The following is a 14,184-nucleotide window of genomic DNA, read 5'->3' on the forward strand; positions in this document are numbered from 1 at the left end:
ACGCTTGTTTCCCGTGGGCGCAAAGTACTGATGGAACGAATCGAATTAATTCGATAATCTTCAGAAAAGGTGCCCAATTAGCTTTTCAAGACGAATCTTCCTATTGACCGCCAAATAGTAGAATAAAGGGGGGAGAAGGAATGTACTATTCAGAAGAGTTTTACCCCTGCTGCAGTATATACTGAATCAGAATCATTACCCATCACTAAATTAAATTGCGCGCCTTCAGTGTTGCCATCCAAATCTAGTCGATTTGGTGGCAGCCTGTCAAAAACTGAAGCGGAAGTTAACCTATAACTTGAAAGCGTGTGACGCGTTCTTGTCTCTTCAACGCTTAACGCGAGAACATCAGAATAATTTCTGGTTCAGCGCTGATTACTTACCTCGACCAGAAAGCAAAATGGTAAGTCTTGTTAAAGTAGTGAACAGTACGATGGTTGAGTCGAAATGACCGTGGACTTGTTCAGGCCACCAAGGAAGTCAACCCGGAAAAGCCCGGACAGGAGACGGCCCCCATTCACCGCATCAGGATCACTCTGACGTCGCGCAATGTGAAATCCTTGGAGAAGGTTTGCAACGATCTGACCGATGCTGCAAAGAAGCAGAAACTGCGTGTCAAGGGGCCGGTGCGAATGCCCAACAAAATCCTTCGCATCACCACCCGCAAGACGCCATGTGGTGAGGGCTCCAAGACTTGGGACCGCTTCCAAATGCGGATCCATAAGCGCGTGATCGATCTGCATTCCTCCTCTGAAATCGTTAAGCAAATCACGTCGATCAACCTGGAACCGGGAGTAGAAGTTGAAGTTACGATTGCCGATGCGTAAGTTTCTGATGAACAACAGCTTGCTGTTTACTTAAAACTTAATCCTCGGTTGTTAAAATACTAAGGCTCAGTCTTAGCTATTTCCACATCTGAGCGTTAAAGTAATAAATAATTTTTCTGGGTACTTGTTATTCTCTTCCCTGCCCAGGCCAGAGAACGCTCAATTATCCGTGGCATCCTACAATCCGATTTCCTTTCGAGAGATACTCGGCAACATTTGCTCGGGCATTGGCCCAATTGCATTGAATCACAGTTCCTAAAAAAGTATATTTTAACAAGATTGAGCAAGCACAAACAAGTGTCTTGTAAGTAAAAACAGACAATTTACAAACTAGAACTATAAAGTCAAAGTCAGTCCCTTGGACCCTTGTGGAGATCCTCTTGAACACTTCGTGGTGACACTTCGAGGCTCAGTTGATTGTTGAGTCTTCACAGGGGAGTGGCCAGGGCTTTAAAGGGCGTCCTCCGGTCGACTGCGGGTGTGCGACACAAGCGCTTAGGGGTTTTAAGGGCCAGGGGCCCCTTGATGTAGGGCACTTTGAGGCGGGGCGACAATACGGCCGCATCGAGGCTGTTCAGGTCCTTGCGCGGCGTGCTGAGATCCAGGGAGTCCTTCCGGATAGCTGAAGTTAGACGCTGGACAGAGTGGACGGTGGTTCTTACCTGTGTGGAGCTGTTGCAACGGGCAGCATACTGGCGGCCAATGCTTTGCAATTTCTGCTTCTGCGACAGAACGGCTTGTCTGCGTCTAGGCGAGGTGCTGCCCTTCTTCCTGCGTCTTTCTTCGGCTCGCATGCACTTGATCCTAATGGGTATAAAACAATCGCGCTTAACACTGCCGCTAGACTGGAAAGTGTCTATGTTACCTGTAGGACTTTCTGGAACCGTCTGCAGACGGGGTTTTGAGCGGCGTCTTTTCGGAACTTTGCCCCGCCTGTCCAGATGTATCAACGTCTTGCAAGTGGTCAAACAGCCTAAATCGAGCAGTTGGGAGTGTCGGGGAGAGATCAAGAGATTGCGATAGGTTTACCTGGCCTTGGCCCTCACCATGCCCAAGTTCTGGCTTCGGAGCTTCGCGATCGAGGCTCTGGAGGTGCCGGAGGACTCCTCTTGAGGCGTCACACCGAAATAACCTTCGGCGCTCACCCACTGCTCCTGGGAGGTTCCTTGGAACAATTTAGAGTAGAATGGAACGGGGTTTAGGCCCTCGGTGGCTTACCGGAAGCGTTTCGGCTACTGCACATCTCCAGAGGACTGGGGTGGACGAACGAAGTGTTGGTCAGGCTGCTTCGTTTGTCCGAGCTTTCAGCTGCAGTCGGTCGCGACGTTTTCGGGAAGGAAATCGACCGCTGCACTCCATTAGTCAGCGGCGCTGTCTCCTGCAACTCACACCGGGAAGCGTAAACTTACTTTACTCCCACTCAGTACATGCAATTGTCCAGTTTTTTCAATTATTATGACTGTTAGAACTGTATAAAATATAATTACCACGCTGTCGAATGATTCGTGCTGGGGCTTTTTCGGGCGCCGCGTGCTCACTCTGGGCAGCAGAGGAGCTTGGGAAGTTTGAGTGCGCCCTACTTGAGCCTGCACGTTCTTCTTCTCCCGCTCTGTAGACCTTCGTCGAAGAGTGCCGATTTTCCTGGCGCTGGGCGACCTACACAAAGGCTGCTTTAGAGCGCGCGCGGATCGCCAGCGAATCTTCACCTGATAATCTTCTGCTCAGCGCTGCGCCGTATCTTCAAATCGCGGCTCAATCGGCGCGCCAACTGGTCGGTGCTGGGGCTCAGCGACGCCGTTTCGAGGGTTTTCTCGTAGGCGGACTGCACGTTATCGATGTTGGTGTCGATTTCGCAGTTGACGTTATTATCGTTTTGCATGTGCGACTGCACGTTGTCCAGTTCGATCGAAATTCGCCGCTCTAAAAACGATTTTCCATTGGTTGAGCGGATATTACCAAAGACCTTAATAAATAGACCAAGCTAGTCATTCATAAATCCCGATTTGTTTGGGTCCAACATTAAATTCTATGGATCGGCGATTTATCAATGAAAAACAGGTGGTAGGGATAAAGTAGGTACCGACGCATGTTTTATAGACAGTAGAATTAATCCTCGCTCGCCTGGCCACTAGCCATAGGCGTAGTAAATGTTTATTTTAATTAATTTATTGTGACAATAAAATCTTTTTTGATTTTCTACCTTCATATCTTCATTACATGCTTGAAGTTTCAATACCCTGATCGCTACCCTTTCCTTCATATTTTCTTGTTGATGCTACACATATATAGCAAATTGAATATTGAGCCGGCAACGCAGCCTCGTGAGTACCTACTTTTATACAGACTGTGAATCAATGTTGCTCCCATTTAAAAATCTAAACAAATGCATCTGTTTAATATGAGGATATTACCTATAGCAGACACTCGGTTCTTGAACTCTTCGTATTCGGTTTTGGACACGCGCACGTACTCGGGGTCTTCCGGATGGGACGGAATGGAGCTCACTTGATCCACTTTGGGGGCCGCACAAGAGTGCCGTTTCTTTTTTCTAGAAAAAACATTCACTTGGTGATTGAGCCGATTTGTTTCGGTTGCAGGCCGGCTACCTGAAGGCAGCAGCGTTACTGACTGCTGACCAGCGGCGCTCCAAAAGCGTCTTGGGGCCGATGCTGTTCCGCCTGGAGCTGTTGCTGCTGGACGCATTCGCATCCTCCTCCTTTAGGTTCTTCATGCTGCGGCTTCGCATGTACCAGTGCATTTTCTTCTCTTTGGCCCTGGAATTGCACCGATTACACACGCACATAACAGGTTAGTTGATAACAGGATCGTTGATACTCACAAGTCTGGCACGCTTTCGTGTTCGTTCGCCGTTTTCTTTCCGCTGCAAACGAACAAACAGTTTTAGCCCCTTAAAGTTATCTTAGATGAGGTGTTACGTACTTGGGATTGGCGCAAACGGGAGTTTTGCTCGGAGTAAACGGCGTGTTTAGAAGCGCACAGTCGGGCAGCTTGCGCAGCACCTCTTTTCTAGAACAACGCTTAAAGATAGACCTGGAGTTCAATCGGCATTGGCCATACTTTGAGCCCGAGTTTTTCGTTTTATTTACATTTTTATCGCTCCTTCTCGATACCTAATTTTGCAAAAAGTTGGTGACGAAGTGCCCCATCTTCAAGTTTTCTCAAAAGTTCGAAATCATAGTAAACCCCCTTTAATCCGACCCTTAACACAAGAGGGAAAACGGGCCATCAAGAAGCTTACTCACTTGCGCTTCAGGGAGAGCCCACTGTCGCCTTTTTTCTTCTTCATAGAAGCGTGTATTGAGGGGGTGAGTAACACGTCCGGAGTGGCCGGTTGTCGGCCCACTTCCTCCGTTTTACTGCTGACAATTTTCTTCAGACCGTTGAGCATCCCTGGAACAAATGGGGGCGAATTAAGCCGCCGAGAAACTATATCCAGGCCTTAGTAGTACTTGTTAACGAACCACTTCTTCGCTTGATTTTGCGCCTCTTTTCGCTCTCCAAGTCCGACAGCTGACCGATTTGCTCCATTATGTACTCAGGGATCACGCCGATGCTCTTCGAGTTCTCTATCAATAGCTGAAATATCGGCCTCATTATTACAGGGCCCTATTTTACAGTGCCGCCCACTTACTCGGGTAATTTCGCATATTCTGGTGATGGTCAAAGAGCTTTTGGGTGCCACCTTTTCATCGATGGGAAATATATTTGGTCCCACTAAAATCGACAGGTTGCTGAAGTTCATTTTATTGTGAAGTGAAAAGCTGGCCACTTCATTGAAGAACTGAAACGAAAACACCATAGTTTGTCTATGAATTGTTTTTCCTTCACATTGTAAAGCAAAAAAGTGGGAAACATGGACCCTGAAAGCAAACTGTAGGAACCAATCAACCGCTCGATGCCAAATGAATAAAGCAGGTTTAAGATATTTGAAAAGCGAATGGTTGCAGATGCTTTCACTGTACTTTACCTGCATTAAATAGGACAGAACGTTGAGGTTTTTGCTGGGCAACAGTAAACAGGACAGCAACAGGCACTCAATCACATCCCTTTTCGGTCGCTTATCCAGACTGCACATGAGAAATAGATCGTTCAAAGCAGGCGCTATAAGGGGCTCGGGAAGTTCGCGTAAGAAGCATTTTAGCACGGCGGCGACATCAATTACATGGTGCTCGACACCCAATGGATGGCCCCTATCCAAAGACAGCTGGAATAGAGCTTGGATTAAAGGGCTTGCCACCTCGGCATTGGACGGCTGCTTGCCTTGATTTCGTGTTGCCTGGCCTTGGAGCCTTCTTTCCTAAAAATGCCCTCAGTCTGCACTTTGGACAAAATGTAGGTGCACATCTCCTGCAGCCTTTTGGGCACAATCAGCTGCTGCCCATTGGGAAGGGTTACGGTTTCGGTCGCGAGGCCGTCAAGGGGCACTTTGAAAAGCTTCTTTCCACATATCTGCGCCTGGATTTTGCACAAATTTTCGATAAATCGCAGCCCAACTGGACATCGGCCCTTGCTCTTACCTGTGTGACGGGGCGCTGCTTCTTCGGCCTGTATTTGATTCCATATTTTCGCAAATGTTGCACGGCAATGCTTCGAATCTCTTCTTTCCGGTTCACATCGTTAATGAACATTTTACAAGCGATAATCGCCCGGACATAACAAATGTTTGCAAAATATCCGGAGATTTCAAACTGTTTGACGTTGTCAAAAATGACTTTAGGCTATTGGTCGGGACATTTGCGCCATGTTTGAATCGCCCAACGGTCAACGACTGCTGACTATCCAGTTTTCCGTCTGAATAAGTGGGAAAATGCAGTAGAAATTCTTTAAAGTGGTTCAAAATAGTCGCTTCACCTTTCTGGGGCTGCCACTCGCTAATAAAGGCAGCAATTTGCAAAAATCCGAAAACTCAGGCTCACCAACAAACCCCTAGTTCCACCAGGGTTGTCAAGGAAGTTACTGATTTTCGCATTGGCAGCGTTGTCTTTATACTGTATGTCCTTACTCAACTTAACCATCAACTTGTCTTGTTCAATGGACTTAACCTTAATTGAATGTTGTTTGTAGTGTCTACATGCGGTTTTCAAGTGTAAATGCGTTGAGTTTTTAGCCGAAAATGGAGTCCTGGGACGAGGTAAGAGCAAAACCATGTGTATATCCAAACTATGGCGTAATGTGCTTGATATCATGTAGGCAGAAAGTGGTGCGAGTGAGGCAGAGTCGGATAAAATCCAGCAAAAAAGAAAACGCAAACCATTGGTTCTGAATGCAAAAAGGGCCAAACAGCAAAAGATTCCCGGTGAAAAGAGCAAGAAGAGTGAGCTGTTTAAGCCCCCGACCATCGAGGAATTGAGCAACCTGAAAGTGACTGAGAACTTGTTCAACAACAATTTGTTTCGGTTGCAAATTGAGGAGCTGATAAAGGAGGTGGCGATCAAACAGAAGAGGCGGAAGGCCTTACAGGTTTGGCTGGACTCTTTGGCCGGTAGCTTGCAACAGTTGCCAGAGCATAGTTTCACTCTGTCCAGTCAGAAGTCAAAGAAAGCTCCGCAGTGTCCGTATGAAACCGATCAGGATCTATCTGTGATACTGGGAAAGCCTGAAGGCTTCGAGTGTTTCGGGTTGTATGAAAACAATGCGCTACCAGGGCCCCATTTGGAGGCCTGCGTAAACGTGACCATGCCCAAAGCTTGCTTTCATGTGAAGGACTTTCTTAATAACCGGTACTGGGTTAAGCGATTCTACTATCTGAATTATTTGCGAAAACACCTTCAGGCCCATAAAAAAGAGCTGATATTCAGTGACAGCAACGAGCTTTTGCCCATTTTGTTGCTGCAACCCACTGACGACGAGAAGTGTACTGTTAAAATCTACGTCACCCCTCCGGATGGCTGCTTTAAAGCGTCCAGATGTCTGCCGAATTTGAACAATGTTAAAAAGAACGTCTTCCAAGCGAATGTCCAGGACTTGGAGGTGCTAAAAGCCGCGCCCACTGTCCTGTACAACAGTGCCCTTGCACATGATGTGACCTTAAAGGACAACATCGCCTTTGTTAAGTCCGTGTTGAGCGATCAGAAGAACGTGCAGGAGGCCATCAAGCTTTTGCTCATCTGGCTGAAGCAGCGGGAGTTGGACGTGGGCTTTGGAGGCTTTGGAAGCACTTTGGTGCTCTACCTGGTCACTTATTTGCTGATGAAAAAGAAAGTCAACCAGCTGATGAGCTCCTATCAGGTGGCAAAGAACTTTTTTGCATTCATCAGCTCTGGCGAGTGGGAGGCGAAGCCCATCAGCCTGTCGGAGGTTTCCTCCGAACACTTGCACATTTTCCAGAGCCAATTCAAGCTAGTTTTCCTCGATGAAACCGGCTGCTACAATTTGGCAGCGTTTTTGAACTTTGAGGTCTACAGGAGGCTGCAGACAGAGTCCGCTCTGGCCTTACAGCATCTGAACGAGGGCAGAATGGACTCTTTTCAGTTGCTATTCTTGACCAAGCTGCCGTTTGCTTTGCAGTACGACGCTGTCATCGAGTAAGTAAGCGCACCATTGAACGTTTGCTTAACTGAAAAATTGTTTAATTGTTGCAGTTTAACAGAGGCCCTTCCAATGACCGACCAGTTTGAGGTGACTGATATTGAACGGGCTGTAAATATCGGGTTTGATGCCTTCTTGCCGCTCAAGCAGATGCACCAGCTGCTCGGTAAAGGTTTGGGAAGACGGGCGCTCCATATTGTGCCACAAATCTTGGTTGATTACTCGAAAGGCGTGACCAGAGCGTTGTTTGGAGTCGCTCTCAATGCCGAGGCGGCGTTCAATTTTATCGAAATGGGCCCAGCACTGAGCGATGTGGCCAGAGCTGAGGAGTTTCGGCAGTTTTGGGGCTATTTGGCCAGCGATAGACGGTAAGATTTGTTCGTTTTGTGACTGTGCAATTTTAGATTGGAGGAGAAGAAAGCTTTTATTTACATGAGATGTCGACTCAACAAGTGATTCGATTTTGCTCTATCGGTTCATATTTTTTTCAGATTTCGAGATAGCACTGCTCATGTAGCCGTCTACTTTAAAACAGCGACAATCAGAGGAAAGCGCAGTATTGTGAAACGGATCATCAAGTACCTGCTGAATGAAAAGCACCAAATGAAATTTCGACTCTACTACGACGAGTTCGAGGAGTTTATCGCGAACAAACTGATTAGTGGACCGTACCCGATGGGTACCAATGAGGAGGGTTCGTTGAAGGCAATCGCACTGGCGGACGAGTTGGGCCAGAAGTTGCGCAGCGTGCAAATGTCGCTCAGCATCACCGGCATCCAAGGAACGTCCGACACGTTCAGGTAAAGAGTTTTGATGACTGTCTGCCTTCGAGACAAACTGAAATATCCGATTGCAGTTACTGTGAAGTTTTCCCACCGGTAGCGGCTCGATGCCAATCGGCTGGCAAACGGCAACCAGCCAAAGAAAACTCTCTGGTTCTTGATGCAGTCAAGCAGCAGGTTCCCAGGTATCTGCAACCCCTGGAACTCGTGCTTCAGCTAGGTGAGTGTTTTCGGTGTTTTTCACTTCACTGTGTCAAGATGTTGCCTCTTTTCAGAGCACAGTTCTAAGTGGCCCAGCGACCTGCAGGCGATTCGCCACCTGAAAACGTCGTTTCACCTGGAGATCGCCAAAATGCTCAAGGAGAAGCACAACATCCTATGCAATGCCACCACGGAGTATCTGGACGCGTTTTACCAAGGTTTAGTGTTCAGGTAGGTGCAGTTCATCCTTATGACGACAAACCCTCGTCTTGAAAACAACTTTTTATTCGTTTGGGGCTCTCGGGTCGAAAAATTTGAGGAAATCCGCCACGCAGCTGAATCCTTCTACGAACATGCTCGTAGTGTATTTGGGGCGAAAGGGCCTCACTGAAGAGTAAGTTGGTTCAATTTTGCGTCGCAATGATTGAACATTTCTTCTCAGAAAGTCACACACAGTTGTTTTCGAATGGACAAAGCCGCTAGAAAACCCGAAAGCTTACAATCCTCTGCTTTTACCATACGAATGTAAAATATACCAAAATTGCGCAGGTATCGGCTTTATGTGCCCAAAGAAATCGTAATGATGAAGAAGCAAACCACCGAAGCTGGCTCTACAGCATACGTGGACAATGCGGAAAGCCAGGAATACGAAAAGATGCTCGGAATCTTGCCCAAAGTGAATGCCTCCCTCAAAGGGTAAGTGCCAGAGAAACGTCCCAAAACTCGAGTTTATTAAGAGGTTTTTTTAGCATCCAGATGCAATCGCCCAGCTTTGGCCCGGCTACAGCCTTGATAAAAAGATGGTTGCGGTGCCATATGATCGACAACTCGCATCTGCCCGACACAGTGGTTAATCTTCTGAACGTATCCCTCTATGTCAACCGCACAGCCTTTCCTAGCGCGTCGTCAACTCCACAACTAGCTTTCCTGCGCTTCCTGAAGTTTATCAGCGAGTTTCAGTGGGAACTTCAGCCCCTTATTGTGAACTTCAACGACGAATTAACTGGTAAGTGTCCCCGACGCTTCAATGCTTTACATGACGCACTGTGGTTCTGCACCTGCAGGGGAAGACATCGCTTCTTTGGAGGAGAAGGTGCAGGAAAAGCGCGCTCTGGTGCAGCCGCTTTATATCATCACGCCTTGCGACCAGGGCCAGTCGGTTTTCACCACAAGCAACCCCACTAGGGAGGTGCTGAATCGCGTCCAGCAGCTGGCTGAGGCGTCCTTGAAGCTGATCGTTGATAGGATTAGCTGCAGGGCCACATTTGAACTCAAGGTGAGTACTTCAATGAACACAAATCTAGTGTCTGCATTGTCGTTGTGTGAAACCACATTTTAAATTAATTCCAGAGCCTTTTCGTTCCGAACACTGACGGATACGACTTGCTGATTCAGCTGAACGCCTCGTTGAACCCTCGAGCTCATGAGCAGCTGGATAACGCCGATTGCGATAGGATAATGTTGAAGAAGTACCAGCGAAGGGAAAGTGAGAAAATTCCAATCGCTGGCTTCAACCCAGTCGATTTGTATTTGAGGACTTTGAGGGTAAGGCTTTGGGAGATCAATGGTGCCGCGACAGATTCACATGGGTAATGTTGCAGGAGAATTACGGCGAAATGGCAAGTTTTTTCCATGACTCCCACGGCGGGAGCAAGATAGGCGTGCTGTGGAACCCTTCGATCGGAGAGGACAAAGAGTTTAAGGTAGTTACAGCTGCAGCGCATTGCAACCGGAATTTTACACATTGTTGCAGGTTGGCAACATACGGGGAAGCAGGCTTGAAAATGGACGGTTGCTGTTCAACAAGGATGCTCTGATCGATGATTTTTATATCCTGGGTAAAGACCTCGTTAGCTGGATCGACAGTAAGTAACGTTTTGTTAATAAAATTTAAAAAAAGTTAAAACTTTTAATATCCGCGATCCTTATCCAACAAAGTCCGTTCACTGGGGTTGTTCACACAATAAAAAAATCACTGATTGTGAAAACAATACCCGTTTCGGAACATTCCTAGTTCCTAATCTCTTTTGGCTAGCTGACTACTACTTACGTATATTTTCTATGACTAGTTTCTCCGCTTGGTACATCTGGCTGATAAGGGCCTGAAAGCAACGAAAATTGGCGACCTTAACCCTTCGATAGCCCCCCCATTCTAACCTGTCTTCTAATCGTTTCCAAACTCTTGTATCCTTCGGCTATCTTATTCTTCAACTCCTCGTGATCGCTCAAGCTTCGGTTTTCCCTAAATGCATCGTTCACCCGTCGGATTGCATAATTCCTGCACGCAAACAAAGCATTTTACAAGTGTTCTTGTACAATTTTGCAGCCAATCAAGTGTTGAATGAAACTCACCGGAAATTATACGAGGCGAATTTCTGCGATTCTCTGATCAGCGATTTGTACAGTTTGAGAAGCTCTTTTTTCGATGCCATCGCTTTAATTTCGTTAAAACGTAATGTTAAGCCAGAGACTTGTCTCTGGTTAAGCATTGAAAAAAATCGTGAGGTTAGTTTCGCTGCACATGCCATTGACAGATAAACAATGTTAGAGAGAGACAAGGAATTATAGATAAAGAAAAGAATAGGTAAATAGACAAATAATAATTGACAAGATTGACGCTTAGATAAAAACGAGTGAGCGGGAAAAAAAGCGAAACTTATATCGCGCCTAACAACTGTCAAAACAACCGGCACTCCAACGTCAAAATGTTGTGCGAAAAATTGATGTTTCTTCAAAAAACTGCAAAATATCGGGTTTCACGTCGATTAATGAGTGGACATCATGGTGGAACTGCTGGGGAGGTACGTAAAGCCGCCAGTTTGCTTAGCCGTCTTAAATTTGCTCTTTTATAGAATATGCCTTTCCGGAAGTGTATTGGGAACCCGGCCAGAGGTGCTCTGATGTTTTCGGTATTTTTTGGAACAGCCATGTTTGGGCCATGTCTCATTCTTATTTATCTGATGCACAAAGATTAGAAAAAAGTTCATATTAAAATTCCTTCGATTTAAGTAAGTGCGAGACTTGGCATCGGCGCCTGAGTGACAATTACCTAACCTAATCTGTCAGACTGGAAAAAGTGACATCATCTATAGTCTCTGCTGGATTTTTTCGTAAATAAGTTTCTAGTCGTTTATTTGGGAAAACACATTTAAAATCCAGAATGATTGGAAGAAGTAGCCTGTTCGCCCGCAATGCCATCTCCAACTTCGTCAGAAATCACTCCCATGGAGGAGTTCCCGGCGAGGTACAGTTTGTTATGTAACACATCTTCAACAGTAACTTACTTTAATAATGTTCTTCTTTAATTCTCTGTCTTTTTCCGTTGCAGAATCTTCCCTTCCAAATTGAGAACCGTTACAGGCTGACCGCAGTTTTCATTCTGTTCTTCGGCTCGGGCTTCGGAGCGCCTTTCCTCATCTTGAGACATCAATTGCTTAAGAATTAGACATCTTCACTTAACTTTAGGTAAAAGTAGGAACGGCGCTTAATGCAAATCTCCCCAATTTTTTCCTACTGTTTAACGCTGAAAATTGTTTTTTTTCTGTAGGTTTAGTCGCTGATCCAGTCTAGTATTTTGATATGTTAGCAGTTCATTCAATAAATGGATTGAAACGTTAATATCTTGTTTAAATAACTTCACTTGTGTGTTATTTGCATCCTTAAATATGGTATTGTTCTGATAAAAACTTCCACCAAACCAGCTCCAAAAAAAAAGAGTTCAATTAATTTTTTTTGCAGAAATAATAATGTTATCTTCGGATCGGATTCACTCATATTAGCACCGTGTACTGAAGCTGTTTTTTTATACATTTGGCGTAAAAATGAGCTTTGGACCCATCAAAGCCAAGAAGCATTTGCCATCGCCCCGATTCATTCAGATTCAATCACAACAAAAGACGCAAACCTTGAATCGATGTTGCGTCGAACTGAAACCACACCAAATAAATAAAATGTGTAAATTAAAGCAACAATTAAACCCTGATTATGATAAATCTCATTATCAACAACTAATAGTTGCTCAGTGGTTAATGAAGTCGCTTGGCGCTTAATCGGGGCAACAAGGGAATGTCGTAATGAATAATTGATAAGACCGTCATTTGGTGGAAAATAAGTTGTTATTGAGGCAAAGAGCTGGACATGTCGTCTAGAAATGCTAGCAAATGGCTGGCTCTGGTGCGGCATCATTCAACAAACGTGCTGGCCACTAAGCTGGAACCCCAATCGAGTCAATTCCAGGTACAAACCTTCGTTAATTTAACTGTGAAGCTACTATTGCCACTTTTTCCTATTTATTTTGGTTGCAGGGACTGATTCAAAGAACTGCTTTAGACCTCTTCTATCACTTCCATTCATTATGTGCGTTTTTTCAGGAAAATCATGCTTTCATGACGCAATTGGTGAGCATTCTACGCAAAAAAACCAGTGCAGCGCTGCAAGGCGGCGGCGAAAAGGCAGTGGCGCGCCACACCGGCAAAGGCAAACTGCTGGCCAGAGAACGAATCGACTTGCTGTTGGACAAGAGCAGTGCCTTTTTGGAGCTGTCCGGCCTCGCCGCCAATGAACTCTACCAGGAAACCGTTCATTCGGCCGGAATTATCACCGGGATCGGAAAAGTCGAAGGGTAGTACCAAGCATGGGGCGGTCTGAATACTCTACTTCCACCCATCATGCGGTTTTAGGCAGGAATGTGTGATTGTGGCGAACGACGCCACTGTAAAGGGCGGCACTTATTATCCCTGCACTGTGAAAAAACACCTGAGGGCCCAGGAAATCGCCCAGGACAATCACTTGCCCTGCATTTACCTGGTGGACAGTGGCGGCGCCAATTTGCCCCATCAGTCCGACGTGTTCCCCGATAGGGATCATTTCGGCAGAATTTTCTTCAACCAGGCCAATCTGTCTGCCATGGGAATTCCACAGGTAATCCATCCTTGAAAATTGATCAATTTAGCTTATAACGGTGCCAATCACTAATTAATTAAAACCCAATTGACCAGATTGCCGTCGTTATGGGGCCCTGTACTGCAGGAGGCGCCTACGTTCCATCAATGGCCGACGAATCCGTTATAGTGAGGAGACAAGGGACCGTGTTTCTGGCGGGGCCGCCCCTGGTTCGCGCCGCCACTGGCGAGCAGGTGCGCCCCAAATTTCAGGCTTTTCGCCCAGAAAATAAACTAGTAAACTAGATTTCAGCTGAGGACTTGGGGGGCGCCGATCTACACTGCTCACAATCGGGCGTGACCGACCACTACGCCCTCAGCGACGAGCACGCGCTGGAAGCCGCGCGGGGCATTGTAAGGAACCTGAACCGAGAGCCCCCCAATCAGTTTGAGGCGAGCTTCGAGCCCCCCTTGTACGACGCCGACGACATTTACGGCATTATCGACGGAAATGGGGCGAGAAACTTTGACGTACGCGAGATTATTGCCAGGTGGGCGCAAGGGCGGATCCAGGGGGGATCATGGGCGGTCATGACCCCCCCCATTCAATTCTCTATCCAACGATGCCAAAACGAATTCTGTGGCTCGAATGGTTCTTGAGAAACCTCGAAAAAAGCAGCGTCATGTTCAAGTGGATTTTGCAACTGAAAAAAAACCACGCAAATCTGAAACTTCTTGAATTCAAGCATTTTTTGAGAAAACTGCCAACATTTGCTTATCGAGGGTTCCCTTGCTAAAAAGGCCAGTTATTTCTCTCTAGAATGACGTACAAATGAGCGTTTTTGCTCATTTTGCCTCCGAGAAATGAGCAAAAACGGGACGGAAAACATTAAATTTTGGCATAATCTTGCACCTAAGTGTCTGATATTCAAATTTCGCTTTCTG

The 14,184-nt window shown here is 46.3% G+C and overlaps 6 protein-coding genes across 8 annotated transcripts in view; 4 read left to right on the forward strand and 2 right to left on the reverse strand.

The window, feature by feature from the left end:
• The first annotated feature begins 269 nt into the window (after window positions 1-269).
• LOC125502854 (40S ribosomal protein S20-like) lies at window positions 270-950 on the forward strand. Its single transcript, XM_048662280.1, has 2 exons — window positions 270-403; window positions 468-950. The coding sequence occupies exons 1-2, from the start codon at window positions 401-403 to the stop codon at window positions 825-827; spliced, it is 363 nt and encodes a 120-aa protein (XP_048518237.1). The 5' UTR covers window positions 270-400; the 3' UTR covers window positions 828-950.
• Window positions 951-1,078: 128 nt separating this feature from the next.
• On the reverse strand, window positions 1,079-5,765 carry LOC109542634. 2 transcript variants are annotated; one of them, XM_019911934.2, is made up of 18 exons: window positions 5,700-5,765; window positions 5,366-5,639; window positions 5,109-5,303; window positions 4,816-5,052; window positions 4,480-4,629; window positions 4,298-4,424; window positions 4,091-4,238; window positions 3,768-3,854; window positions 3,667-3,708; window positions 3,434-3,601; window positions 3,239-3,375; window positions 2,534-2,747; window positions 2,315-2,483; window positions 2,046-2,205; window positions 1,857-1,992; window positions 1,693-1,800; window positions 1,490-1,631; window positions 1,079-1,438 (listed from the first exon to the last, which is right to left on the reverse strand). In XM_019911934.2, the coding sequence occupies exons 2-18, from the start codon at window positions 5,474-5,476 to the stop codon at window positions 1,256-1,258; spliced, it is 2,514 nt and encodes an 837-aa protein (XP_019767493.2). In that variant the 5' UTR covers window positions 5,477-5,639; window positions 5,700-5,765; the 3' UTR covers window positions 1,079-1,255. The 2 variants fall into 2 exon arrangements, with proteins under 2 accessions (XP_019767493.2, XP_019767494.2); XM_019911935.2 differs by lacking the exon at window positions 5,700-5,765 and having other exon boundaries at window positions 4,310-4,424; window positions 5,366-5,615.
• A 97-nt stretch (window positions 5,766-5,862) lies between these two features.
• LOC109542629 (nucleolar protein 6) lies at window positions 5,863-10,259 on the forward strand. The gene is made up of 12 exons (XM_019911927.2): window positions 5,863-5,979; window positions 6,039-7,372; window positions 7,430-7,744; window positions 7,868-8,176; window positions 8,233-8,378; window positions 8,434-8,590; window positions 8,909-9,055; window positions 9,109-9,365; window positions 9,424-9,635; window positions 9,710-9,904; window positions 9,961-10,062; window positions 10,113-10,259. The coding sequence occupies exons 1-12, from the start codon at window positions 5,962-5,964 to the stop codon at window positions 10,230-10,232; spliced, it is 3,312 nt and encodes a 1,103-aa protein (XP_019767486.2). The 5' UTR covers window positions 5,863-5,961; the 3' UTR covers window positions 10,233-10,259.
• On the reverse strand, window positions 10,255-10,907 carry LOC109542698 (LYR motif-containing protein 4). The gene is made up of 3 exons (XM_019912032.2): window positions 10,712-10,907; window positions 10,517-10,637; window positions 10,255-10,461 (listed from the first exon to the last, which is right to left on the reverse strand). The coding sequence occupies exons 1-3, from the start codon at window positions 10,885-10,887 to the stop codon at window positions 10,402-10,404; spliced, it is 357 nt and encodes a 118-aa protein (XP_019767591.1). The 5' UTR covers window positions 10,888-10,907; the 3' UTR covers window positions 10,255-10,401.
• A 139-nt stretch (window positions 10,908-11,046) lies between these two features.
• On the forward strand, window positions 11,047-11,977 carry LOC109542700 (cytochrome c oxidase subunit 7C, mitochondrial). The gene is made up of 4 exons (XM_019912035.2): window positions 11,047-11,160; window positions 11,212-11,603; window positions 11,688-11,824; window positions 11,907-11,977. Exons 2-3 carry the CDS (start codon window positions 11,520-11,522, stop codon window positions 11,802-11,804), a joined length of 201 nt encoding a protein of 66 aa, XP_019767594.1. The 5' UTR covers window positions 11,047-11,160; window positions 11,212-11,519; the 3' UTR covers window positions 11,805-11,824; window positions 11,907-11,977.
• A 273-nt stretch (window positions 11,978-12,250) lies between these two features.
• Window positions 12,251-14,184, forward strand: part of LOC109542648 (probable methylcrotonoyl-CoA carboxylase beta chain, mitochondrial) — a 3,093-nt gene continuing 1,159 nt past the window's right edge. Inside the window, exons 1-5 of one of the 2 annotated variants that reach the window (XR_007280574.1) lie at window positions 12,251-12,595; window positions 12,730-12,980; window positions 13,039-13,279; window positions 13,357-13,494; window positions 13,546-13,770. Coding sequence is in view for 1 of the 2 variants with exons in the window: in XM_019911953.2 (XP_019767512.2) it covers window positions 12,497-12,595; window positions 12,730-12,980; window positions 13,039-13,279; window positions 13,357-13,494; window positions 13,546-13,790 (974 nt within the window). In the remaining variant the exon portion in view is untranslated. Of the gene's footprint in view, window positions 12,596-12,729; window positions 12,981-13,038; window positions 13,280-13,356; window positions 13,495-13,545; window positions 13,791-14,184 lie in introns of both variants that reach the window. The other variant, XM_019911953.2, reaches the window with a different exon arrangement.

The sequence above is a fragment of the Dendroctonus ponderosae genome, unplaced genomic scaffold, assembly GCF_020466585.1.
Source record: "Dendroctonus ponderosae isolate FM_Combo_2020 unplaced genomic scaffold, Dpon_F_20191213v2 Dpon_F_20191213_10, whole genome shotgun sequence".
NCBI classification, from domain to species: domain Eukaryota; kingdom Metazoa; phylum Arthropoda; class Insecta; order Coleoptera; family Curculionidae; genus Dendroctonus; species Dendroctonus ponderosae.